This window comes from Raphanus sativus, chromosome 8 (assembly GCF_000801105.2).
Source record: "Raphanus sativus cultivar WK10039 chromosome 8, ASM80110v3, whole genome shotgun sequence".
In the NCBI taxonomy this organism is placed as follows: domain Eukaryota; kingdom Viridiplantae; phylum Streptophyta; class Magnoliopsida; order Brassicales; family Brassicaceae; genus Raphanus; species Raphanus sativus.
Genome location: NC_079518.1, coordinates 19,974,409 through 20,001,224, shown reverse-complemented (window position 1 = coordinate 20,001,224; position 26,816 = coordinate 19,974,409). Strand labels below are relative to the sequence as shown.

At 36.4% G+C, this 26,816-nt stretch overlaps 2 protein-coding genes across 2 annotated transcripts; one reads left to right on the top strand and one right to left on the bottom strand.

Annotated features, from left to right (window-relative positions):
* The first annotated feature begins 9,004 nt into the window (after window positions 1-9,004).
* Window positions 9,005-11,443, top strand: LOC130499045 (uncharacterized). The gene is made up of 7 exons (XM_056992936.1): window positions 9,005-9,532; window positions 9,610-9,745; window positions 9,905-10,359; window positions 10,499-10,845; window positions 10,924-11,005; window positions 11,089-11,148; window positions 11,198-11,443. Exons 1-7 carry the CDS (start codon window positions 9,005-9,007, stop codon window positions 11,441-11,443), a joined length of 1,854 nt encoding a protein of 617 aa, XP_056848916.1.
* A 688-nt stretch (window positions 11,444-12,131) lies between these two features.
* LOC130499043 (uncharacterized) lies at window positions 12,132-14,378 on the bottom strand. Its single transcript, XM_056992935.1, has 2 exons — window positions 13,944-14,378; window positions 12,132-13,847 (listed from the first exon to the last, which is right to left on the bottom strand). Exons 1-2 carry the CDS (start codon window positions 14,376-14,378, stop codon window positions 12,132-12,134), a joined length of 2,151 nt encoding a protein of 716 aa, XP_056848915.1.
* Window positions 14,379-26,816: the final 12,438 nt, after the last annotated feature.

Sequence of the window (26,816 nt, the reverse complement as noted above, 5' to 3'; positions counted from 1 at the left end):
ATTAGTTTTGAAAATCATAAATAAATACAATTATATTAAAAACTAACCGCGAAGCACTTGAACCAAGTCCTTCGAACGTGGTCGGTGTAAGAATCCAGTTCGGATGCGGATCCCGGAAATTTGCCCTGATGATATCCCCCAACGCTATGTCCCAGAACAGTGTCGTCAAAACCTAAAAAAATTGGAAGAATACATACATGTTAATTAGACCATTAATATATATCAATAAAATATAAACTTTAATATTTTAAAAATTACCAATAAGTGTTGGGTGGTCGATCTGGATTGATTATGTGTAGACCTTCTCGTCCCGGCATCTGGAGAATGTCTTCCACTGTAAGTCTTGCATATGGTGCACGCGGTGGCACCATCAATCTGGATGAACTTGAGCTGCAGGAGCCGGAGCAGGTGTAGGAGCCGGAGCAGCTGCAGGAGCCGCCTGCTGTGGAGGCTCATCATAGCGAGGCTGCTGTGGAGGCTCATCATACTGAGCCTGCTGCTGGGGATAGTATGCAGCAGGGTCATCATATGAGCAGCCTGCTGAGGATAGTAAGCAGCAGGATCATATATCTGTGGAGGCACATACGGAGCAGCAGAAGGAATTTGACTCTCGGGGACATTGTCTCGGCTGGATGATGTCCCGGAGGTAGAAGCCGATGGATCCGTCTGACCGAGAAAAGTACTTCCGGTATGCATTTCTAGCCGAAAGGTTTTCTAAGCCTACTCTTCCTACCGCCAGCCATAGCAATATCGTCAATCTGAAAAAATTAAAAACATGGATGGTTATAATAAAATTTGAAATTTATCATATATAAATATTCTAAACCTATTTTAATTCCATAATTATCTAACACCATTCTAATCTATTTGCATCCTAAGCTAAATTACAAACCTAATCTAATCACCTAACTAAACCACCTAAAAACTAAAAAAAATATTACCTAGAGAGAGAAGGAGGGTCGTTGTTAGAGAGAAGAGAGTGAGCGTACATTGGTTGTAAAGGTACGACCAATTAGGGACTATTGGTCGTACATTGTTCGTACATTTACAACCAATGTGGGACCAAAAATAGTTTATGACCAATGAAGGACTCATATTTTTAAAAATGTACGACCAAATAGGGACGAATAGTCGTAACTTAAAAGTTAATTTACGACCAACTAGGGACTAATCTTTAAAAATGAAAAATTGTGAAAAAGATTTCTAAGAGGTTTTGGATTCATCCGAAAAAACTTAATTTCTTCAAGTTTCTTGTGAGGAATCCACAACCCTCTGAGAAATCTTTCTAAACAATTTGTAAAATTTATAGAAAACACTAGATTGATACAAATATATCTCCCGAATTATTTATCATACTCTGAGGACTCGACCGGAGAAACTGTATTTTAATTTTCTTCGGAGGAATCCGCAGACAGACAAATCATTACGGGAGATACATTTAAAATCCATCTCAAAAGATTTATAAGAAATTTATTTGATTTGTTAAGCAAAGTGGTGAGTATTTATAGGAATTTTCGAAATGTATTACCACTACTTAGGGACCAACGTGGTCGTAAATTGGATGTAATAGTACGACCAATTAGGGACTATTTCCCTATTTAGTCGTAACCTAGTCGTACCATTACGACCAATTAGGGAATATTTCCCTATTTAGTCTTAATGGAGTCGTACCCTTACTACCAAGTATGGACTACATACCCTAAACCCTAAACCTAAACCCCAAACCCCAAACCCTGAATCAGATTTGTCGTCACCTTGGTCGTAAAGTAGATGTAAATTTACGACCAATTAAGGACTACTCCCTTATTTAGTTGTAAGCTAGTCGTACCTTTACGACCAAATAGGGACTGTATAGCCTAGTAATAAAAATGAGTTTAACAATAGAATAAAAAAGAAACAATGTTATGCAATACATTAATGAGTTTAACAATAGAATAAAACAGAAACAATGTTATGCAATACAATGAGTTTAACAATAGAATAAAACAGAGAAACAAAGTAAAATAATCAAACTCGCTCACTCTTCATCAGAAACATCATCTACTTCATCATTTTCTTCAAATTCATCTTCATAATATCCCTGGTTATGCGGATCAGGTACTTCAACTTCATTTACGACTTTTTCTTGTAAAGGCGGTTGTTCATTAGTCAATACTCGGCCCCGAGGTGTAACTTAGGTTAAAAATTTTGTTTTTAAAACAATATGATCATTAAGGCACTATATAAATTAGGTTAAAATTTTGGAAGCAAAAATTATTTTAATTACCTTTCAAATGACTCAAGCTCCTCGCAGTTAAAGAGTATATATGTGTGGGCACTGTGAGTGTCTTCTGTACTCGACCACCAAACTTCTTTCAGTTTCCCACCTAGACGTTCAATTTGACGTAATATGTCCGGAACATCTTCAACAACATAGGTTGGCACAACACCCCCATCATCATATCTGCTCGTAGTCCTTTTACGTGTCCGGACTTGTGACCCAAAGTAGTAAGACGTAAAGTGATATGTTTCTTGAGTTAGACTCCAAACAACTATTGAACCTTCCATCCTTGCCAGATATTTTGCTTTCCCTTTCAAAATTTTCATGCATCGTTCATAAGGATACATTCATCCATTATGAACATGTCCACGAAGCAATGCTTCATACGGAAGGTGGACAGCAAGATGTTCCATGACGTCAAAAAACGACGAAGGAAAATTTTTCTCCAAATTGCACATCAAGATCGGAATATTCTCGTCAAGTTGTCTGATGACATCTACAGTTAAGGTGTGTGCGATGAGATCTCTGAAAAAAGCTCTGATGCCTACAAGTACTGTACAAATTAAGTCAACATAATTAAGATACTTTATTTTTTAATTTTTTCTCAACAAAAAGTTAACAATGACTAAATGTGTTACCTGCAACTGCTTTGTGGACATTTTTTTGGAAGAAACTCCGCAAATGTAAATGGTAGAAGTCGTTGTATAAACACATGACAGTCATGACTCTTCATCCCTGGAAATTTTTGTCCATGCTCAACACATCTTAATAGATTTGAAACATATCCATCAGAAAACTTCACATCTGATGCCAACTATTTGAACAATGCCGTTTTTGCTTCTGCTGACAATCTGAAAATGGTAACCATAATTTTCGATCGTTTCTAATATACAGCTCAATCCGAGAACATAATGCAGGCAAATCCATCCTTGAGTTCTTGTTATCTTTTGTCTTCCTGGGGACGTTCAACAATGTATTGATGATGTTGACAAAAAATTTCTTCTCTATATGCATCACGTCAAGATTGTGGCACATAAGTAGATCTTTCCAATATGGAAGTTCCAAAAATATACTATTCTTGTGCCAATTAGGCTGAGTCCCGTAACCATCAGACATATTTGGAGGAGTATGCCAATTACCGCCTTTGTTGATTGTGCTTAATCCACCATAGTAATCGATATCCTTCTCGATTTCCTCTCCAGATAAATATGGTGGAGCGGTGTCCCGTACAACTCTTTTTGACCGAAACAATTTCTTGTTCCTTCGGTACTGATGGTTATTGGGAGGAAATCTTCGATGACAATCAAACCAAGACGTCTTCTTACCATTCTTTAACTGAAATGCGTATGTGCTTCCCATACAATATGGACAAGATAGCCTCCCATGCCTCGTCCAACCCGACAACATCCCATATGCAGGAAAGTCACTAATAGTCAACAAAAGAACTGCTTGCATTGTAAAGTTTGTTCTCGTTGAACAATCATATGCCTGCACGCCTGTCGACCACAATTCTTCTATCAAAGGCTGTAGAAAAATATCAAGGGACCTCTTAGGAGGATGCTTTGGTCCAGGTATCAATATACTCATGAAAACAATTCTTTTTTCATACACATGTCTGGTGGAAGGTTGTATGGCGTCAAGAAGACTGGCCAAAGCGAGTATTGTCCTCCAAACATTCCAAATGGTAAATCCATATGTGCAGAGCCCAAGATAAACGTTGCGGGGGTTGCTTGCAAAATCAGGGTGCACCGAATACAAGTGTTTCCACGCTTTTGCATCAGAGGGATGATTGATCTCGCCTTCCTTCTGAGTATGTTCCGCATGCCATCTCATCGCTGCTGCCGTTTTTTCATATTGATATAATATCTTCAGTCTATCCTTAATAGGTAGGTACCATATCCGCTGGTACGGCACCCTATTCCGTCCACGTCCTTGTTGTTTATATCGTGGCTTGTTGCAAAATTTACACTCTAACAATTCTGCATTTTCTCTCAGTATATCATACAATTGTCTATACACACATCAATCATCTCCGAAGGTAAGCCAAGACTATGAACCCGTTTCTGAATCTCATAATAAGATTCAGCACATAAATTATCTTCAGGCAAATACTCTTTAAACAACTCAGCCCATGCATCCATAGAAACTTCAGGTAAGTTATGATCATTTTTGATATTCATCATCCTAGCAGCCAATGATCATTTAGAAAGATCTTCTCTACAACCTTCATAAATTGGCTCATTAGCTACTGCTAGCATTTCATAAAATATTTTTGCATCCAAGTTAGGCCCTCTAACATTTTCTACCACCTCTATTACTGATGTTGTTTCACGAAATGCATATGTAACCATACCATGCATCATATCATGATCTACCATATGATCCTCTTGAAGGTTATATCAGAAGGCAAATGTGGTTCATCTCTGTTACGAACATTTTCAACCTGATTACTACTAGCAGTTTCATTCCTATTATCACCCTCTGCGTGATTAAACCAGATATAGTAATGTGGAGTAAATCCTCTATTTATTATATGTTTCCACACCGTTTAAGTAGCAGCAAACTTGGTATTGTTGCATTTACGACAAGGACAAAACATTTTACCCGTTTCCTGTGTGAGAGACGTCCGGCCTGGTGCATAAATATCTCTGCTCCGTTGAGAAATTCATCTGTTACTCTTCCCCTTGAATCTTTATGCGCATACATCCAACTCCGAAGCTCATAAATATTTCTACACAATTTTCTTTCTTTTTTCGTTTTTTTTTCTCTTGTTCGTTTTTTGTGCATCTTAAGAATGAGGGAGAAGATCATATTTATAGGGAAATTTCAATTTGCTCGGCAACTAAGTTACAACGAATTTATGTTTGATCATAATTTAACTACTAATATACAACTAAATTACTCGTAAGTAGGTCGTAAATCAGAAAGACACTATTCGATGTAATTTGGTCGTAACGTTAACTTCTAATGTACAACCAAATGATAATGTAGTCGTAAGATAGATGTAAAACGTACGACTACATTACAACTAATATATTAAGAAGCAATTTCACGACCACGGTACGACCAAATTTAGCGTAGTCGTAATCTAGTCGTACATGAGATGTAATATTACCTCTACTTTACGGCTAAATATATTAGAAGTAATATTACGTCTAACTTACGACCAAACCTTGTTTAGTTGTAAGTTAGAAGTAACCTGGTCGTAAATTTACGACCACCACTTTTTGGTCGTAAAAGGTGGTCGTTATCACCACGTTCTCTTGTAGTGTATCATAGAGTTCCGTTCGCTACAAAAAGATGAGAAGACCAGACTACCAACCTCCTATTGATAAGATTTCTTCAAAGCTCTCTTCTTGGACAGTTAAGTATCTCTTATTTGCTTGTCACCTTCAATAACTCAAATTTGTGATTTACTAACTATATCCTTTTGGGCTTCAATCTTCATCTTACTTAATATCTGCCAGACTCTTGAACATAGGTGTAATAGTTTCCTAAAGAAAGGCGCTCCAAATGGAGCAAGAGGGGCCAAGGTTTCATGGGACTCGGTTTGTTCTTCTAGAGTTTCTAGTTGTCTTGGTTTAAGGAATATACGCAACAGAAATAAATTTTTGGGGTTGATGCTGATTTGGATTCTGTTTACAGCCTCGAGTTCTCTCTGGGTCTTTTGGACTCATATTCGACTAATTGGTGATAATAACTTATGGACCTTAGATGCCTCAAGTTCCGGCAACTGGATCTAAAAACTCTATGTGAGCTCAGGCCCCTGTGGAGGCCATTTATGGTTTGTGAAGTTGGTTATTTGGATGACAGCTATTTTCTGGTTTGATGATTGGACATCTTATGCAGCTTTGGTTGATCTTATTTTAGATAGAGGTCTTCTTATAACTGGTGTCCCAATCAACACAGTTGTCAGGGATGCTTTGGTTCGAGGAAAATGGTGCTGTGATGTTTCTCGTAGTCGCAGTCCAGCTATTCAACTTTGGAGACAGTATCTTCCTAGCCACAAATATACTATAGCATATGAGGTGGATGATCGATACTGTTGGAAAATTGGTAACTCTCCTCCTTCAGAATCCTTTTCCTCCTCTGCAGTGTGGACTATTCTTCATGACATCGACTTTGTAGTAGACTGGCTTATGGAAGTCTGGTTCTCAAGTATGGTTCCTAAATATGCTTTTCTGCTCTGGATAATGCTCGTAACAGCCTACCAACCAAGAATAGAATGAGCAGATAGGATGTTAATATTGCTCTGGAGTGTATTTTGTACTCAACATGAATGGAATCAAGAAAACACCTGTTTTTGATTGTCCATTTAGCTCAGCAGTGAGGTCTTTCTTCTATCATAAAACCCATCTTGTTCTACCTCCTTTTCTTGATGATGGGATAAGATGGATGAAAGAGCCATCGAGAGATAAAAATTCACTCTCATGTTAAAGTTTGTGTGTCAAACCTCCTTATATTTAATTTGGAAGGAACAAAACTTTATGCTGCATTCCTAAACTTTGAGGCCTCCCTCAGCCAACATAGTGGAGATTCAGCGTATCTTACGAACAAAGCTTGACACTTTTTCCTGAGCTCGTCGACCATCACTTTTTGTCGACTTGGTTTGCGGGCTTTAGTTAGTATTTCATTCTATTTTTTTGGCAATGTAAACTTCTAAGTGTGAGAATATGTACTGTAAATTTGAGGGATTTGATCTTTTTCTATAAATATAAGTAATTTCTGGAAAGAATTACTGTAGCAATATAATAGAACTTTTGAGATAAGTTTATGAATCCTCTTTTTATTATTTGAGGAGCATTTTTTATCAATTAACTTCACCCACATGTGTAATTAACACAATTGCCATTGCTTATGTGTCATCATGAGAGCTCTCTTCACACCATTTTTATAAAAACATCTATTGTCTAGATAATTTACATGAATGTCAATTAGACATCAAAACTAAATCTATACTATTGAAACACAAAGCCTTTTTTTGAGGTACCCTTAGTTTTCAATAGTATTTACCATTCCTTGCCACTGAAATATATTTTAATCGATGATTTTGATTTAATTCTGTATTTTCGATTTTCTTTTTAGTGCAACACCAAATTATTTAAAAATTTATTTCCCCTTAATCTGTAACTAACGAAAGATTTATAAAAGAACACATTATTATGTATGCTATAGAAACTGTACATATAATTAAAACCATCAACAATTGCTTGAATACATTGATTTTCATTGTTCAAAGAAAAAAGTAAATGTACCAAATTTTTTAAATGTAACTTAGATCATCGTGTTCCATCAACACTCATGTTTCAACATTTAAATTTTTAGGTACAATCAATATTGCGTTTTTCATCCGTCAAGCTAAAACATTTGAAGTTTTGAACTATACATTCTTCAATATCATTGTTTCAGCCTTTCATAACTCAAAATATGATCTGATCAGAAATCGATTGTAAGGTTATCACCACACATGCTGCTCTATTGAAAATTATTAATATGTAACATAAAAATGTTCAGAATCGTGTTTATATGCATTGAAGCATGCATTTTAGATGTAAAGTATGATATAGAGACAAACCCCGAATCAACTTTGATTAATTTATTAAAATTAACCCACCAACCTAATTATATGGACACTCATTATACACTCATTTACGAAATAATAATGAAAAAAAAATATTAAGTATTAAATTATATTTTCAAACGAAAATGATTAAAATAATATATTAAAATCCAAGAAAAAAACAAAAACGACGAAGACATTTTTGCATCGGGACCGATCGATCCCGTAATCACCCGATCGATCTGAATCAGTCGATCCCGATAAATGTCCAGAACAAAAAAAAATTGCGGACCATATTCTGATCGAGCGAAGCCCAGGTTAGCCGATCTGCTATAGCTCGATCGACAGTAGATCGATCGGTCATATATTGGAGACCGATCGATCCCGTGTCCATGTTAGTCGAAAAATGATTTTTTGGTTTTAGTCGGTTAAGTCCGGTTGGATTCCCACTTGATTTAAACCGAACAAGCACGAATCTACACTATTAAAACTCGATTTCTAATCTATCAAACCTATTTTTCTCTGCTCCTTGGAGAACAAGGGGTAGAATATCATATTCCCAAGTTTATAAACCCTAACTCATTCAATTTCACTCTGATTTCGACGATTCTTGAACCTAGCCGAGAAGATTTTGTGATCTCTTTCTGAATTTATCACTATTTCAGTCGATTTACAAAGGTATGAAATTCTATCACCAGTATTAGAATTCGAAAATATATCTATAAAAGAGGCAATTTTTGAATTTGTTAAATTGTCTGTTAGGATGATGATTAACGAAGATTTCACACACAATCTATTATTTTAGTGATTCATATTAGTTATTGATAGCTATTATATTTTAATTATGTTTAATTTTCAGGTATGGAGTTGGAATTGCCGAGTCGTCAATACGGTGAAGGCTTGGAACCTCAGGTTAAAAAGATTAATAACAGCTGCCGTTTGAAACTGCTCGAGTTGCTGAGAAAAAAAATGGAACCAGAATATGATGAAGTGATGAAAGATCCCCTTTTCTCGCATATTATGAATATCGAGAAAAATAATCTGAAGTTTTCGGCGAGGCTAGTACACTCTTTCTTGTGTAAGGAGTTGATAACAAGCAAGAGACATGAGAAGTGGTTCACCTTTGCTAAGAGACCTATGCGTTTCGGATTGCAAGATATCATGCTGTAACTGGTCTCAAAGTAATGGAAGAAAAGAAAAGTAGGTTGGTTAAATGGAAAGATGATGATGGTTTTTGGAGCAACCAGATAAAGACAAGAGGGAAAATCAACTTGCAGATCATAAAAACCCAGTATTTGGAAGAAAGCAGTACCTGGACTTGGGTTGATAGGGTGAGGCTGGTCTATCTTTGCGTTGTTATGGGTGTGGTAATGGGGAGAGATGAGAAGGTGAATTTCCCACTTCTTTACATGAAGTTGGCAATGGATTTGGACAAGTTTCGGAACTACCCATGGGGTTTGTATTCGTTCAATTTTCTGTTGAAGCAGATTGATAAAACAAAGGCTAAATTGGAGAATAAGGAGGGGTACCTGATGGAAGGATTTTTGGTTGGTTTCCAGATTTGGATAATGGAAGCTATTCCTGCTTTAGGAGAGATTTGTGGTACAAAAGTCAGCGACAATTACACAGGTCCTTTGTGTGGTAATTGGAAAGGATGTGCAAAATGTTCTTATGAAGATATCATTGGTGTTGAGACTTTATTTCCAGAGAATGTATGCTAATATATATTTTTTAATAATAATGTTTTCATTGCATTGTTCACTTTGTTAAAGATTTGATTATTTTGTAGGGAATTATGCATTCACTCATAGAATTCCAAGGAGATGGAAAGGTCTTTTTGGCAACAGATTTTGTAAGAAAAGATGAGAAGAAAGATGAAAGAGTGGATCGCATCCTCGATATGATTGAAAGAAAACATGATTGGAGTAATCATGTTTGGAGAGTACAAAAAACTACAAGCTCCGAATTTGAGGAAGCTGACGAAGAGGAAGAGGAAGGAAACGAAGAAGAGGAAGGAGAAGAAGGAGAGGAAGGAGAAGAACAAGTAGGTCATACTGAGATTGTTAAGAGTAGTGATATTTCAGGAAGAAACAAAAGAAAGTATGTGGATCGAGGAGCAGAGTCAAGGAAGAAGAAGGTCTTGTGTGAACTAGTTGCTTCATCGAAAGTCAACATTGATACAGATATGAAAAAGTTTTTGGAGGGTCTACTACAAGCTTCTTTTACTACTTTTGAGAAGAAAATCAGTAACCAGTTCTCGGATATAGTTGACAAGTTTCAGAAAGTGGTAACTGACAGATTGACGAAAATTGAGACTGATATTACACAGCTCAAGATAGCTTCGGGTAGAACAGAGCAGTTTGAGACAGATGTAACTGGCAGATTGGTGAAGATTGAGAGTGAAGTTACACAGATGAGGACATCTTTACTGATTACTGAATTGGCGGGGAAGAGTGATCAACCAAGCGGTCCTAAAAAGATAAAAATCGACACTATATCTACCATGAGCAAAAAAGACACAGCTCCATCCAAGAAAAAGGTAACCATTTTATAATATTCTACTCAAATGTTTATGTGAGTATTCTATTTTGAATTTGATGTGAGTATGTGTAATTTGTTTTTGGAACTTGACGTTTATAATATTCAACTCTCTAATATACTTTTATGTTTCTCAACAGGGTATGAATAAAAAAGAGTTAAAGACTGATGATTTGAATGTTAAGTTACCTAGTGGTAATTTGACTCAATCATCAGCTAGTGATCTTCATATGGATACAAACGAGTTATTCAAAAATTGCATGAAGAAACTTTCACAAGACACATTTGTTAAAGATTTGGATACATCTAAGCCTACAATCGAAGATTCATTGGATTGGTTGGAACTTCCACCATCATTGAAGGTATCATCACCACGATTAGATGACCAAAAGATAGGGGTAGCAGGCAGCAAAGACCCAGATAATTGGTTGGTGTTTGTGCATCCAGATAAATTTGAGAAGATGACAGAATGGCAAAATACACGAACGTAAGTAATTTCTTTGTATATATCATTTCGATGATGTTGTTAGTATTTGATAACTATAGTATTATATTTTGATTACAGAGCTATACAGATTGGTCCTTCAATATTAGATGGAGAATTAGCCGGACGTGTTATGTCTGTAAGCACATGGCTTAAAAACTATGTAAGCATTCAACTGCTGATTTTTATTACAAGTTACCTTTTCTATAAAATCTTTATTTTACAGATTTGTCTTTGTTTTTGTAGGAGATCGATGCTTTAATGTACATATTCCGGGAACGAACAACACTGCAACGATGGAAAGTGGTTCGCCTGGACTGCAGATACATTGGTTAAGCTTTCGACGATGATGCAGACGGTGTGGGGTGCACTTGCAAAGATTAGATGTCCACCTCCTCCTTCCTGCTGCCGCGCTCCGCAGACTTCAGAGCCTGCTGATATGACTGAAGACATTCCTGACATTACTAGACACAGGGATGTTGATGATGCGGTAGATGAACTATCCGACGGAGCAGCAGATGCAGAGCGAAGTTCACGCCTTCATAGGAGCAGACGAGCACCAGGACAGAGTAGGAGCGCCAGTCCTGACGACCATAACTGATCACTCTCAGTTCATATTATTCATTGTCTTATTCCATGTTTTTATTGACGTCAGCTTGTACTAGTTCTTAGGTTTTTATCCTAAATTTTAATGTTCTTCTGGATTTATGTTACAGTTAAAGTTTTATGTTAAAGTTTTTATGATTTCCTGGATTTATGCTTACCAAAACAATGGAAATCGAACTGAATGACATCCCTGAGAAAGGGATCGATCGTTCTTGATCAAGAGATCGATCGGTTGTGAAACGATCGATCGTTTTGTTTCGGTCGTTCTTCACGGAACGATCGTTCTGTATAAAACGGACCGATCGATCTAAGCTGATCGATCGTTCTGGATCGATGTTTTGGCACCGGTCGATCAAAACTGCACCGCTTCGTCTGGCAATTCTAAATATATTGAGATCGATTAGATAGATCGACCATGACATAAAACGATCGATCGATCCTTGTATTTTGGTCGGTTTTTGCAGTCTGGGAAGTCCAGTACTATATTGCTATCAACATGAAATTTAAACAAAGTTGCATAAAACATGAAACAATGTAATTAGAAATTATTCTTGGTGTCTAAAAAACTAAAACAAATAAAATAAAACAAAGTTACATGAAACTGAAACAAAGTAAGTAGAAATTAAACAAATATCTTCTGAAAAACGAAACAAAGTTGCCCATAATAACAGCAGACAAGTCGGCTATATTGGCATCTTGCAAGTTGCTCTGTTGTGGCCACTACCAGAGCATCTACTGCACTTGCGAGTCTTACTTCCCTGTGATCCTTGTGATGATCGAATTTTGTCTTCAACGGTTTCATATCTGCTTTTTCTTTTTCTTCCAAGAGCCCTTCTTGTTTCAGGCGGTAGCACTTCTGAGTTTTCCAAATCTTCTGGGACGGACCAAGAGTCTTCAGGCACAGCAATAGGATTAATGCTTTCCTGATAAGCTTCTCTCCAAGCTCCCGTGGTGTACATAAAATCAGTCAAAGTGTGTGCTTCTCTGCCAACAGAATAACCGGCTTTTATTGCGTGTCTACAAGGAATCTTCAAGAGGTTGAACTTCCCACAAGAACAAGCCCGTTTATCCAAATCAACAAAGCAATCAATTATATCGCCTTTCACAAGCATCTGACTATCTGTTATAGGGTAAACTACGAAAGTTTTTCCCTTCTCGATTCTCCTTTCAATCTTTTCCTCTACATCTATGGTCAAAGGATACTTATGTTTTGAAATCTTTTTCTTACGCTTAAAAAACCACCGTGTCAGCATTTCTCTAATACTGTCCAACAAAGGAATAACAGGAAACTCTCTTGGCGAACGCAAAGCAGAATTTATAGACTCAGCAGGGTTGTTTGTCCTAATGTCATACCTGAATCCAATAAATTGACATCTAGCCCATTTTTTCACATCTGCTTCCATTAGATAGGTTCCTATTGCTGGACTGATATTGCAGACATGACCAAATATTCTCTTAAAGTCAGCAACTCTATAAGCCTTCGAAGCCTTAGAAACCAACCCAGCTAATCCCTTGCCTCTGAAATATGTTACCACATTATTCAACAAATGATGAATACAAATACCATGTGCCGCTAGAGGATACACGTTCTCAACTGCCTTCGCTATAGACCCTTGTCTATCCGAAATAAAAGCCAAGCCATTACCATCAGCAACAACCACTTTTAATTGTCTCATAAACCATTCCCAAGACTGATGATTCTCAGAGTCTACTATCCCGAATGCAATAGGATACAAATTTGAATTTCCATCTAAAGCAGTTGCAACCAGTAGCACCCCTTTAAATTTACTCTTCAAGAATGTTCCATCTATAACAATGACACGTCTCATGACATTGGTGAAGCCTCTAATCGATTGACCAAACGCTATAAATAGATATTTAAATCTTCCATTGACGTCAGTCTCGTAAGAGGAATGGGTACCTGTATTGGCCTCTTGCAGCATGTGCAAATATTTTGGTATTTTTCCATAACTTTCGTCTGGAATACCTCTGACGGCATTGATTGCATATTCACGGGAATCCCATGCTAAAGAATCAGAGATCTCACATCCATAATCATGACGCATAATCTGAACAATATCTTTTGCTTTAGGTCCTTCTTTGACACCTTCGTACTTATGCATGATGAGACTGCCTATTGTTTTCGCTGAAGCTGTCTTACCACCACTGGATTTGTTTGAAGGTGCGCATGAATGTTCACCGACATACTTATTAATAATAAAATATGTAGAGCCCTTCAAACACTCTGCTCGGGCACCCCAATAGCACACCTTATCAGCACATCTAATACACCAAACTGATTTATTGGATTTGGTAACTGTGTAGTGAAAGTTATGCTTCATTGCACATAACTCAAACCTTGCCTTTAACACTGTTTTGTTGAGGAAAAGATCTCCTTTCTTAACCAAATCGAGCAAAGAACTCTTTGCTAAAGTTTCTCTGTTTTCTTTTTCAGAAATGATTTTGTCAGCATCATCATCATCATCTCCATCAACCTCCTCTTGCTTCATCTTTCCTTTCTTCTTCTTGTTATGCTTGTCAGCATCATAATCATCTCCATCAACCTGACCTTGCTTCATCTTCCCTTTCTTCTTCTCATTATCTTGCTTGGCTTTATACGTAACACACAATTGAGTTGACGGATGCTTCTTACAAAACCCTAGAAAGTTTTGAACTTGGCTTGAGTTTGCAATGATCACTGGTGGACATTCTGATGAATTGATCAATCCAATAGGTAGATAACTCAATTCCAAATCTGCATCCGTTACCTTTAAACAAAAATCCTCAATTACAATTTTCTGAAACTCTTCAATAGAGGAGCTCAATTGGAAACCATGTAGCCTTCCTCCTATCTTTGCATCAACAGAAAAACTCCAACCTGAAGGTACAACCAATTCCCAAACACCACATGAACCATAGACATGAATCATGGTAGAATGAATGTGAAATTTTTGTGAAAATTTGGTGATCAATCAATGGAATATAGAAGATGACGTGAGATGTTTTTATTTGGGTAATCACGTTTTTTTTTTATTAAAACAATTTTACTTTTTTTTTATTTTTTTTTACGACTTTGTTTTAAAAAAAATATTTTTTTTATTTTTTTTTGTAAATCGATTTTAATAAATAAATAAGGAAACAGAATATTCCCAAAATATTCTCTTCTAATATTATCCTTATCCGTAGAACCTGTATTCTAAAATAGGTAGAATAGAGTAAATATGTTAGAAATCGATTTCTACTAGTTTTAGATTTATAGCAATATGTAGATTCTGATTTCTACAGGTTTTAGAATTTTAGTAAAGTGTAGATTTTGATTTCTACGGATTTTAGAACTATATGTTAAGCGTAGAATGTGTTTTCTAAAGATTTTTAGATTACTATTATTTAAGTAGAACACGTATTCTAAACAAAGTAGATTCAATGAAAAAAGTAGAATACGTTTTCTACTATGTAGAATGTCAATTCTACCTTTTTTAGAACAAAATATGAATTTATGATTTAAACATTTTTTGAACTTAAAAAATATATCTATAAGTTGATATAAGTATTTCATCAGTATTTACTATTTTCTGAATTTTTTTTTGTTTGCTAAACTATTTATTTGATTTATTTTAGAAAATATTAAAGAGTATTAGAGGAAAAAATTGTACAAAAAGAAATTAGACTAATGGGACATAGTTGCTGTTTTTTTGGGCCAAAAAAACAATTTTCCCCAAATATTTTTGTACAACTAAATAACCAAAAAAAAATAGAAACAAAGAAATCCTTTTTCTTTATAGTTGCATATCTTTTACGTATCTTTTAATATTGAATATAATAAACCCAAAAGTTACTTATTCATAACTTGAATCATCATAGTTGTAAATATTATTTAAATCAATAACCAAAAATTTAAACAAAAAAATCTTTATGGTTGTAGTTGCATATCTTCTACATATGACTAACATAAAATGAAAACAAGAAAACGGAAAATTTGGTAACTTAAATATCAATTATAAAAAAAACCCGAAAACTACTTTTTCCATATAACTTGAATAAATTGTCGAGATATGTGATTAAAACAGAATATTCTCTAACTGTATAGAATGGAATATGCTAGAGTATCAGTCAAGCTCTTCCCTTTCTTTGCTCAAAAAAAAAAAAAAAAAAAAGCTTTTCCCTTTCTTATATATACAGGATTCTAAACCTCAAATCAAAACCACAAATAAATCACGTTTTACTCCAAAAGATTCTTTAAAAATGTCTTCCAAAAAAAAGATAGCCTACCTTGATGAGCTTAGGCCATGGAGATGTACAATTGTTTTTAGAATTATGCTTCTATAAAAATACAATATCATAAATAAATATAAAATATAAATTTTGCTGCCACTCTCATAAAAAATAACTTTGCCAAAACGCAAAAAAAAAAAAATTGAACATGCTTTGTGTGATTGAAAACTCAAAATATCATTATGTATAGCCAATGTTGTACTGAGGGATTCCCAATATTAAACCTAAGAGTAATTCTTAGGATCACTCCCTATGATGAATCTATAAGTTTTACTATTTCATAGTTAGTATCTTTTAAAAAGGAAATAAAATATTGTCAAATTAAATTAGGTTTTTTAAAATTAAAAGATAAAAATAAATAAAAATAATATTAGTTGCAAACCAAAAAACTTTTAAAACAATTTTAATACCGTCAACAAAACACTAAATCTTAAATATTAAACCCTAAACCCTTGGATAAATCTTAAATCCTAAGATTTTGAATTTATCGAAGGTTTAGGGTTTACCCAAATATTTATGGTTTAATATTTAGGGATTAGAGTTTAGTGTTTTGCTGACGGTGTTAAAATTACTTTTAAAAAAAGTTCAAGGATTTAGGAACCAATGGTTTATCCAAAAGTTTAGGGTTTACGGTTTAGTGTTTTGCTGATGATATTAAAAAAATTAAAAATATTTCTTTTTGCAACTTTTTTTTTTTCAATTCTTGGGTTTTTTTCTTTTAATTTTAAAAATATAATTTAATTTGAAAATATTTTATTTCTTTTTTTATAAAAATAGTAAATATAAATAACGAAATCTTATTGGTGGGTGAACCTATTGTCACCTAGGGAGTGAACCCATGAATTACTCTAAACCTAAAAGCCACGGCTAGTACTAATGACAAAATATTTACTCATATTTTCAATAATATTTACTGTATTGTGTCTAATTAATTAGTCTACATATTAGGTTTTACTTGATAATGAAGTATATAGACATTAGGCAGTTTAATAGATTCTAAATAATAGAATCGTGTGCTAACTTAATGTGAAACGTTTTAATAAGATATATGAACGTGGTCAGTAAGATATATTAAGATTGATCACCACTCAAAAGATATCAATTCGAGAATACTATATACTACACTACACAGATACTTAAACCATCATCTTCAGACATTTTTTAAAACCATGAATGGTCTCAATTAACCAATGTCGATTGTAGGGTTTTGCTCTGCGGCGATTAGAAGGCGACGGCTACGCTAGATCAAAATCTCCATTGGGGCTTCGATCTTCTCCTGCTTCAACGTTCCTTGACGTTGGATCAGCCAGGATTCGTCTGAGATCACGCTTTCTCTCCTTCGTCTGCATTGGAGAAGACAATCTGTACGGCCTCTCCGATACCGTATTCGTCAAGAAAGCTCTGCAACTGACCTTGCGATGAAGATGAAGATGGAGATTTATTGATCGTGACTCAGCCTCAGATCCATATATTGACGTTCATCATCTGTACCACCGGCAGCTGCCGATTTAAATACGTACCAATCTCTGATGACGTGAAATCAGAATTGGTGTGAACCAGAACCGGATCGAAGTTTCCCTTTAAACTCTGATCTCCTCTTTGGTGTGAGATTACACACAAGTTTCGTTTTCTCTTCCGATCAGTACTCACTTCTGACCTGTTTCTGCATATCACGAGCAGTCCTTTACTGATTCATCCATACCGTTCGCCTCTCTGTTACTTGATCATTCGGCCAACCATACCCATATCATTGTATGGGGACTAATCAACGACACACATCCACTCATATGATGGATGTTAAGGGAAAATGTATCTTATACGACGATGATGACGCACCGATCAAGCTGACGGACCAAGATGATTCTGTGCTTGTCAATGAATTTAGGTTAACATTGATTGGGAAGATTCTTAATCAAAAGAAACAAAACGTCGAGAAGCTGCTTCAGAAGATGCCGGCACAATGGGGTTTGGAAGATCGTGTTACGGCGAATGATTTGGGCAATGGAAAGTTTCTTAGAAACTTTACTACATAAGAGGATCTTAACTTTGTTCTTCGACAAAGTCCTTTCCACTTCAATTTCTGCATGTTCGTACTGGTGCAATGGGAACCGATAGTTCACGACGACTATCCTTGGATCATCCCATTCCATGTTCGAGTCATTGGTTTGCCATTACACCTCTAGACAGAAAAAAATTGAGAAATATAGGAGCAAGACTCGGACATGTCCATGTCGACACTATAGAGTTAGTGGAGGGCCGTATGCTCGTCGACATAGACTCTCGTCGCCCTCTTAAATTCTCAAGGAAAGTAGAATCAAAGGATGGGGATGAGATTACCATTGAAATTAAATACGAGCTGTTGTTTTAACACTCTTCAACTTGTGGACTGCTATCTCATGAGAAGGACTACTGCCCCTCTCAGGACATACGATCTAGACTACAAACAGAACCTGAGAAGACTGGCATTTTCACGAGGTTACAGCTACCGGTGGTTCAGCATCAGAACCACAATCTCCAGCGAGGTAGTCGTGTGTATCAGCCGCCACACCATAACTCGCAACAACGGGCTGCTGAGCCCCTGCAACATCAATTGAAGCCTCCTAGACATGTGGGAGTTGATAAGAAGTATGGCTCCAATGAATCCTATTCTCGTGAAAGTCGGGGAACACATCAAGACAGGATCATCAGACGCCACAATGATTACACAAGAAGTAATCGCTATGGGGGTTCAAGAGCCTCTAAGGGTCCATATGACCGTCCTCATGAGCAAACTTGGCGACAGAAAGTGGAGAAGCCTTTGGCGACATCAGTAGTCATAAGAGATAATCATGTTGCTCAGCAAGCGACATATGGAAGATTCCGTGAGATTTTTTCCTTATGAACAAGCTCCAGCACCAAGAGAGAACAGATTATCGGAGCTACATGACGAACAAGTTAAGCATCCGGAAAGGAGTAACAGCGGAAAGAGACTAGCCAGCGCAATTGTAACGCCATCTCGACATGATCATGAGATGGAAGGGAATGTGACGAAGCGGACGACGAACCTTAACCGATCTATCTCGTTTTCTACTCTAGCTGATGAGGGAGATGAGCAGGTTATTGAAGCTCTTAAGGACATGGATATTGAGGAACAGCAGGATGCAAGGATGACATATAGCGCTGGGGAAGAGGATGATCTGCTAGGGTGGGAGCTAGAGAAGATGGAGAAGACGAAGATTCTTCAGGATGTGGCAATGACAGAGTCAAAACCGGAAGGGAGATCAACAAGCAGCAGACACGATAATAAAGGATCCAAAGCGGCCTTACCAATTAAAAATTTTGAGATGCTTCGTCGTGGATCTCCCCGCAAACACTCTTCTTCGTCTCATCGAGCTCATATGGCTAGAGATCAGAGTAAACCAAGGCGAAACGATCAGGGCTACAAAAAGCAGAGAGGTAGTTCCTCAAAAGGTGATGGAGAGATGAGTTCCAAAAACTCATCACGACTTTATCCATGAGGACACTCAGTTGGAACTGTCGAGGGATAGGAAGCGACCTCACAGTTCGACGCCTTACGGAGATGTGTCAGAAGCATCGCCCAGGACTTGTGTTTCTTTCTGAGACAAAGAATAAGAAGCGGCAGTTGCAAAACATTCAGGCCGACTTAGGATTTGATCGTTTGTTTACCGTTGAGCTACTTGGTCTCAGCGGAGGTTTAGCTCTTTTATTTATGGATGATTTTCAAGTTAATGTTTTATTTTCAAATAACAGAATGATTGACATTGAGGCAGTCATTGATGGAATAAAAGTCTACATGACATTTGTTTATGTAGACCCTGTTTTAGAACGTAGAGATCAGGTTTGGTAGCGTGTTACGCGCTTTGCCACAACTAGAAATGGACCTTGGTTCATGATTGGTGACTTTAATGAGATAGTGGATCATACTGAGAAGGAAGGAGGTAGGTGGCGCTCTGATAGTTCTTTCTTGCCATTTAAACAGATGTTAAGTAATTGTGGTATGCTGGAGTTCCCATTCACTGGAAACAAGCTTTCATGGGTAGGAAAAAGATCAAGAGGAGTAACAGTGAGATGCCGTTTAGATAGAGCAGTGGGCAATGAGGATTGGCATGATCAATTTCCTCACACATCTTCGAGATATCTCAGGCTCTGGGGCTCGGATCATCGTCCAGTCCTAGCAGAGATTCTTAAAAGGCCAAAGAGAAGAAAAAATAAATTTAAATTTGTTAAAAGATGGCTACAGAATGAGGAGCTGAGGCAAGTTATTCTAGAAGGATGGAAGTCAGATGACCTGCCACCAGATGCAAGTATAATGGATCATATTGCAAGCTGTAGGAAAGCTTTGAGTCAATGGAGGAGAGAAAATAATGTGAACTCAGAAAAGCTGATGGAAGAACTTAAGGAGAAGGTAGAAGACTTGTAAGCGGATGATAATGCAACATCTGAACAGATAGCTGCGGCTCTAAAGGAACTTTCTAATGCTCTTAAGGCGGAAGAAATGTTCTGGAGACAAAAGAGTAGAGTTCTTTGGCTAAGGGAGGGAGACCGTAACACAAAATTTTTCCATGCATTAGTAAAACAGAGGAGAGCAAAGAATCGGATAACACAACTTTTAGATGCAAATGGGAACATGGTGGAAGATGAGGAGGGATTAGTAGCCATTGCTACTAATTATTTTCGGCAAATATTTGAATCATCTAACCCAGAGGATATAGCAGAGGCACTCACGGAAGTAAAGACGACCATTACTGGACAGACAAATGAAGAGCTCACAGCACCAGTATCAGAGTGGGAGGTGAAATTAGCATTGTTTGTTATGCATCCAGATGGCATGACAGCTCTCTTCTACCAGAAGTTTTGAGACATTGTGAAAGAAGATTTAACTCTTATGGTTAATCAATTTCTTTTCCATAGTACAATGCCACAAGGATTGAATGACACAAATATCTGTCTCATACCTAAGACGACAAAGCCAAATGAGATGACACAATTTAGGCCTATCAGCCTATGCAATGTCAGCTATAAAATAATATCTAAGGTCTTATGCCAAAGATTAAAGAAGGTCCTTCCACATTTGATATCTGAGACTCAGTCGGCTTTTGTGGCAGGGAGACAAATAACAGATAATGTGATGATAGCACAGGAAATGTTTCATACTTTGAGAACAAAGCCAAGAGGAAGAGTTAAGAGAATGGCCATCAAGACAGATATGAGCAAGGCTTATGATAGAATGGAGTGGTCTTTTATAGAGGCAGTCATGAGGAAGATGGGCTTCTCTGAGGTATGGATTGAATGGATTATGAGATGTGTTAACTCGGTTAAGTACCAAGTTTTGATGAATGGAGAGCCTAGGGGACACATAGTTCCAGAGAGAGGCCTACGTCAAGGAGATCCTTTGTCTCCTTTCATATTTATTCTATGCACGGAAGCGCTCGTTAGCCTTCTTAGTCAAGCAGAGAATCAAGGGAAGATAACGGGGATGCGAGCCGCTCGGGCTAGCCCCCCGGTATCCCACCTTCTATTTGCTGACGATAGCCTTTTCTTCTGTAAGGCGGAGCCCTGTGAATGTGAAGAAGTTATGAAAGTAGTCAGGATATATGGGCAGGCATCTGGACAATGCATCAATTTTGACAAATTTTCTCTGCTCTTTGGCAAGAGGATACCAGCAAGTGACCATCAACAATTGAAAGATATACTGGGCATACAAAATGAAGGAGGAATGGGGTCCTACCTAGGAATCCCAGAAGATATATGCAGGTCCAAATGTAAGCTATTTGCATTCCTAAAAGAGAAGCTGTTACACAGATTGAATGGGTGGATTGGCAGATGGCTATCGAAGGGAGGAAAAGAAGTACTGATTAAGTCTATCCTACTTGCTCTCCCGACGTATGTGATGTCTAGCTTCTTACTCCCTCTAGAAATTTGTGAGAACCTTGCTAGTGCCATTGCACAGTTCTGGTGGAGCTCAAATCCGCCAAAAAGAGGGATACACTGGGCTACATGGGATAAGATGTGTAAACCTAGAGAGGAAGGAGACATTGGATTTCGTATGATCCATGAATTTAATCTAGCTCTTTTAGCTAAACAGCTATGGCGTCTTGTTCAGTTCCCAGATTCACTAGTGGCAAGAGTACTGAGAGGTAGATATTATAGACTGAGTTCGCCCTTGCGAATATGCTCAGTAGATTCTCCATCCTATGTGTGGACAAGTATTATTGCAGCAAGGAAGCTACTACTGCTGGGCATAAGGAAGAAAGTACATTCGGGATATGAGATTAAAGTATGGCAGGATCCATGGATCCCATCAGTGCCAGCAAGACCGGCGCGATCAAGTGTCCCAGTGGTACACCCAGAAATGACAGTCAGTAGCCTCATTAACTTTCAAACCAAAGAGTGGGATTTAAGTATGCTTGAGCAGTATGTTCTACATGAAGACATACCAAGTATACAGAGTATGACCATAAACCCAACTCATCGACCAGATAGTTCTGCTGGAATTATACAAAAAAAGGCCAATACACAGTAAAATCTGGATACTGGGTTGCTACAAACATCCTGAAGAACGATGATGATGAAAAAGAGGTTCTGGAACCCAGCATTACTAAACTCCAAGCCTTTGCTTGGAAGGTGAGTACTCCACAAAAGATTCGCCATCTTTTATGGCAATTAATCACATGACAGGTAGCGGTCACAAGGAACCTAGCAAGAAGAAACATGAGATGTGATAATTACTGTCCAAGATGTGGAGAACCAGAAGAGACTTTACTCATGCAATATTTGAGTGCCCACCAGCTCTTCAAACATGGACGCTATCATCAACACAATCAAGTCCTCAGATTTTTCCTACCACGAGCATATATAATAATATGGATTATTTATTTTGGAGGAAGAATAGCATCATGGAGCTAGAAAATGATAGGGACCCCTATCCATGGATTATCTGGTATATATGGAAGGCTCACAATGATAAGCTATTCAGGGGAATAGACAGTGACCCAGATGATCTAGTTAGGCATGCAGAGAGAGAATGCCAAGCTTGACATAATGCTAGAGAGAATATGAATACTGTACAAGTTATTCAACAGCCACAAGTCTTAAGCTTGGGGGACATATGCATGATAGATGGTTCATGGACCTCTACGGATCAGTTTAGTGGACTTGGATGGGCTTGGAAAAATAGTAGGGGGAATATCCAGCTAATAGGAACGAGGAACTTGAGGAGGAGGGAGTCAGCTCTACACTCGGAATTGGAAGCTTTGAAGTGGGCAATGGAAACAATGTTACAGCACTCGGATTGTCAGAGATTTGGTACAGACTGCAAAGACCTGATTAGAATGCTGACAGATCCACAAGCAAGGCCTAGCTTCTCAACTGAATTGGAGATGATTCAAACGATCAAGATGTGCTACTCGGACTTCAAGATTTGCTACGTACCAAGAACAGAAAATGTGTTAGCTAATTCATTAGCTAGGATTGCTCGTACCTTTCATAGATCGTTATGCTACTTTGGTTGTTCTATTCCGGTCTGGTTACCCAGACTACCTCAAACTTGAGTAATAGAATAGCCTTTTGATGTCAAAAATAAAAAAAACCAATGTCGATTATTAAATTTCAAAAAATTTGTCCTTTAAGTCATTTGGATGAAAAATAATGTGTATAATATTTACATGCAATTGTGACAATAGTTCTACTAACTGGTAACCAATATTAATGAAATTCAAATCAGCATAGTGAAATCACCAAGTAATTGGAAGATATGAAACTTCTTGTTTGCTACCGTAATTAGCATACACTTCCAAGTTTGAAATCAAATAATAATTAGCATACACCTCAAAGTTTGAAATCACCATTATTAATATTCAAATTAGCCATCATATCTCAAGTTTAACGATACGTTTTTTGCTACTGTTTGTTTACAACAATTAAAAATTATGCAATTTAGGGCTGTTTGTTTCACCATTTGTCATTTCCATTCAGATGATTCATTTGTATGATCTATCCAGATGATCCATTCAGATTTTTGTACTTATTTGTTTGTCCATCCAGATATCTCATTTAGATGAATCATCTGAATGAATCATATGTTTGTTTCTTTGTTTTCATTTCCATCCAAATGAGTTTAATAAGGAAATTACCAAAATACCCTTGTGTTAGTTTAATCTTTGGTATTATTTTTTTAAATATATTACATTTAATTATTTGGTTTAATATATTTACATTAAAATTATTTCAAAATTAACAAGTTTTTTTTTGCGATTGGGGCGGAAAACAAATTTTTCGGTTTTAGCGGACAAAAACATTTTTTGGTTTTGGTGTGAAAATACTTTTCGATTTTGGCGAGAAAACATGTTTTTGCGGTTTTGGCGGGAAACACATTTTTGCGGTAACGATATTTTTCAGTTTGGCGGAAAAACGAGGTTTTTTTGTTTTGGCGGAAAACAGATTTTTTCGGTTTTGGCGGGAAAACACATTTCGATGGTTCTGGCGGGAAAATGCGTTTTGCGATTTTCGCGGGAAAACAATATTTTTCGATTTGGCGGGAAAACGCATTTTTGCGGTTTTGGCGGGAAAACGCGGGTTTTTTGGTTTTGGCGGGAAAACGCGCTTTTTGCGGTTTTGGCGAGAAAAAACGCTTTTGCGCTTTTGGCGGGAAAACGCGCTTTTTGCGGTTTTGGCGAAAAATAAGATTTTTGTGGTTTTGGCGGGAAAATGTGTTTTTGGGATTTTGGCAGAAAAATGAGATTTTTCGGTTTTGATGGAAAAACAATTTTTTTGCGGTTTTCGAGGGAAAACGAGATTTTTCGATTTTGATAGGAAACACGTTTTTGTGGTTTTGGTGGGAAAACACAATTTTGTGGTTTTGGCGGCAAAACACATTTTTGCGGGATATTTCGGTTTTGGCGGGAAAATGTGTTTTTGCCGCGTTTTGGCGGGAAACACGTATTTGTGAGAAAATGAGATTTTTCAGTTTTGACGGGAAAACGAGATTTCTCGGTTTTAGCGGGAAAACAAGATTTCTCGGTTTTGGCGGGAAAACGAGATTTTGCGGTTTTGGCAGTAAAACGTGTTTTTGTTGTTTTGCGGGAAAAACATATTTTGTGGTTTTTGAGGGAAAACGCATTTTTGCGGTTTCGCGGGAAAACAAGATTTTTTTGGTTTTGACGGGAAAACACGTTTTTGCGTTGCAGGAAAATGCGTTTTGAGGTTTTGGTGTGAAAATTTAGTTTTTTGATTTTCGCGGAAAAAATGTTTTATTTGATTTTATTAGTTTTAATGTGTGACAAAATAATATTATTTTAGCTTTGTAATTTGTGAATTACATTAGAGGCATAATAGATATTGTACCATTTTGAATGAATCATCTTCATTCAAATGATCCAAATTGGTTCATTTGAATGGATTTGAAAATTAAGTCTAGATTCCAAAAGTCATCCGGATGATCCATTTGAATGAGTTGTACTTTTAGTGTCTAAACAAATAAAACTCTCATCTTCATCCAAATGGTTTATTCAGATGGAGAAACAAACATGCCCTTACAAAACACCACCATAACTATGTTGGAATATGCATTTCTGATGGAGTTGCATCTTCTGCTATGAAAAACTGTAGGCTAGAACAATGCATTTCTGATGGAAATTAATATTCATCTATTTTATGACAAATCATAAGTTAGGACGGAAATTGTGTATACTTGCAAAGATGATGATCTTTTTAATAATGATCAATGTGACAACGTGTTTCTCATATAATGTTAATGGATCTCTTATTGTATGCAGGTAGTGCTGCCACGTAAACAAAATTGAGATGTATTAACCGACAAATCAGCAAAACTCTTTTGTAATTAATACAAACTATATGTTATAATTTTAAATGATTCTCAATTAATATATAAGGGATAAGATTGTTTTCTGTTAAATGAATATTTTACTCATGACATTTTTAAAACTTATTATTTCTATTTTGAAACCTCAAAAAAATTACGGTCCACAACATGTAACACAATGCCAAGTGAAAAAATGATATGGTATCGTTTGCATTACGACATACAACTACGAAAGTTTATTACTATATCTTTTGCAGTTTTTTATAAAGTTTATTACCAATCATATTAATAATTTATGAAATAGCCAAAAATAGGAAACTAATATGCGTATGCTAATCAAATCGCATTCTGGGTTCGGTTAATATAAGAAAGTTGTTAATAATTTATTTAAATTCTCATTACCAATTAAAAATTATACATGAAACCGAAGGGATTCTTTTGCCACTAATCTCGCGATTTAATATATTTTATTGACTCAATTAAAGTGGTCTGAACCCTATTAGTTATTACTGTATTTAACATACTAAATTTTCATCTACCATATCACAACCTACAAACTTCAAACACGCAAAGACAAGAGTGTTATACATTTCATCTCTGACTTGATACCAAAGAAGTCTATATCTATATTATTAAAATAGAAATAGAAATATAAAATAACCCTAAGATTTACTACTTATTTACAAGTCTATGCCACTGAAGTATTTAATTACCCTACATTTAAACAATCCATGTCTTTTCTAATTTTTATACACAATTACCTAAATTAATTAGTGTTAATCTTTAACTTGCCAATTGCAAATCAATACAATAAATCTTACCATTTGTCTATCTGCTTACCTCCCCTTCCCCCCCCCCCCCCCCCCCCCCCTCTCCCCCCACGTGACCATTCCTCTTTTTCGTTTTTATTTTCATTTTTTGAACAAACATTAATTAAATTTAATGTAAAGAATTCAATTATGTGTTTATTTCTAAATTTTTGAAAGTTATTAGTGTTCGCATATTTATGATAAACACTATTTCTATTACCCGCATTTTCATATACTATACAAGCAAATAACTTAAACCTCTTTAACATTTGATGACCCATTCCCACATATATATATAAATCACTAAAACCAATTTTATTGTATTTAAATGAAAATGTAACTTAAAAACACTATTAATTTTTGAACAGACATTCAGAATATTTTCTATTACTAAAATTGAATCAGTTGTTAAAAAATCATGCTCATTTCTTTCTTTCAGTTTGGAAGAGGCACATATAAATACTTCT

What these genes read in the sequence shown, in the direction of transcription:
- LOC130499043 (XM_056992935.1), bottom strand. Translation starts at nt 14,378, where the DNA reads ATGATTCATGTCTATGGTTCATGTGGTGTTTGGGAATTGGTTGTACCT. An exon ending in GAAAGATGAAGCAAGAGGAG is followed by an intron (nt 13,848 to 13,943) that starts GTTGATGGAGAT and finishes GATTTGGTTAAG; the next exon opens with AAAGGAGATCTTTTCCTCAA.
- LOC130499045 (XM_056992936.1), top strand. Translation starts at nt 9,005, where the DNA reads ATGGAAGAAAAGAAAAGTAGGTTGGTTAAATGGAAAGATGATGATGGT. An exon ending in AGACTTTATTTCCAGAGAAT is followed by an intron (nt 9,533 to 9,609) that starts GTATGCTAATAT and finishes ATTATTTTGTAG; the next exon opens with GGAATTATGCATTCACTCAT. An exon ending in CACTGCAACGATGGAAAGTG is followed by an intron (nt 11,149 to 11,197) that starts GTTCGCCTGGAC and finishes ACGATGATGCAG; the next exon opens with ACGGTGTGGGGTGCACTTGC.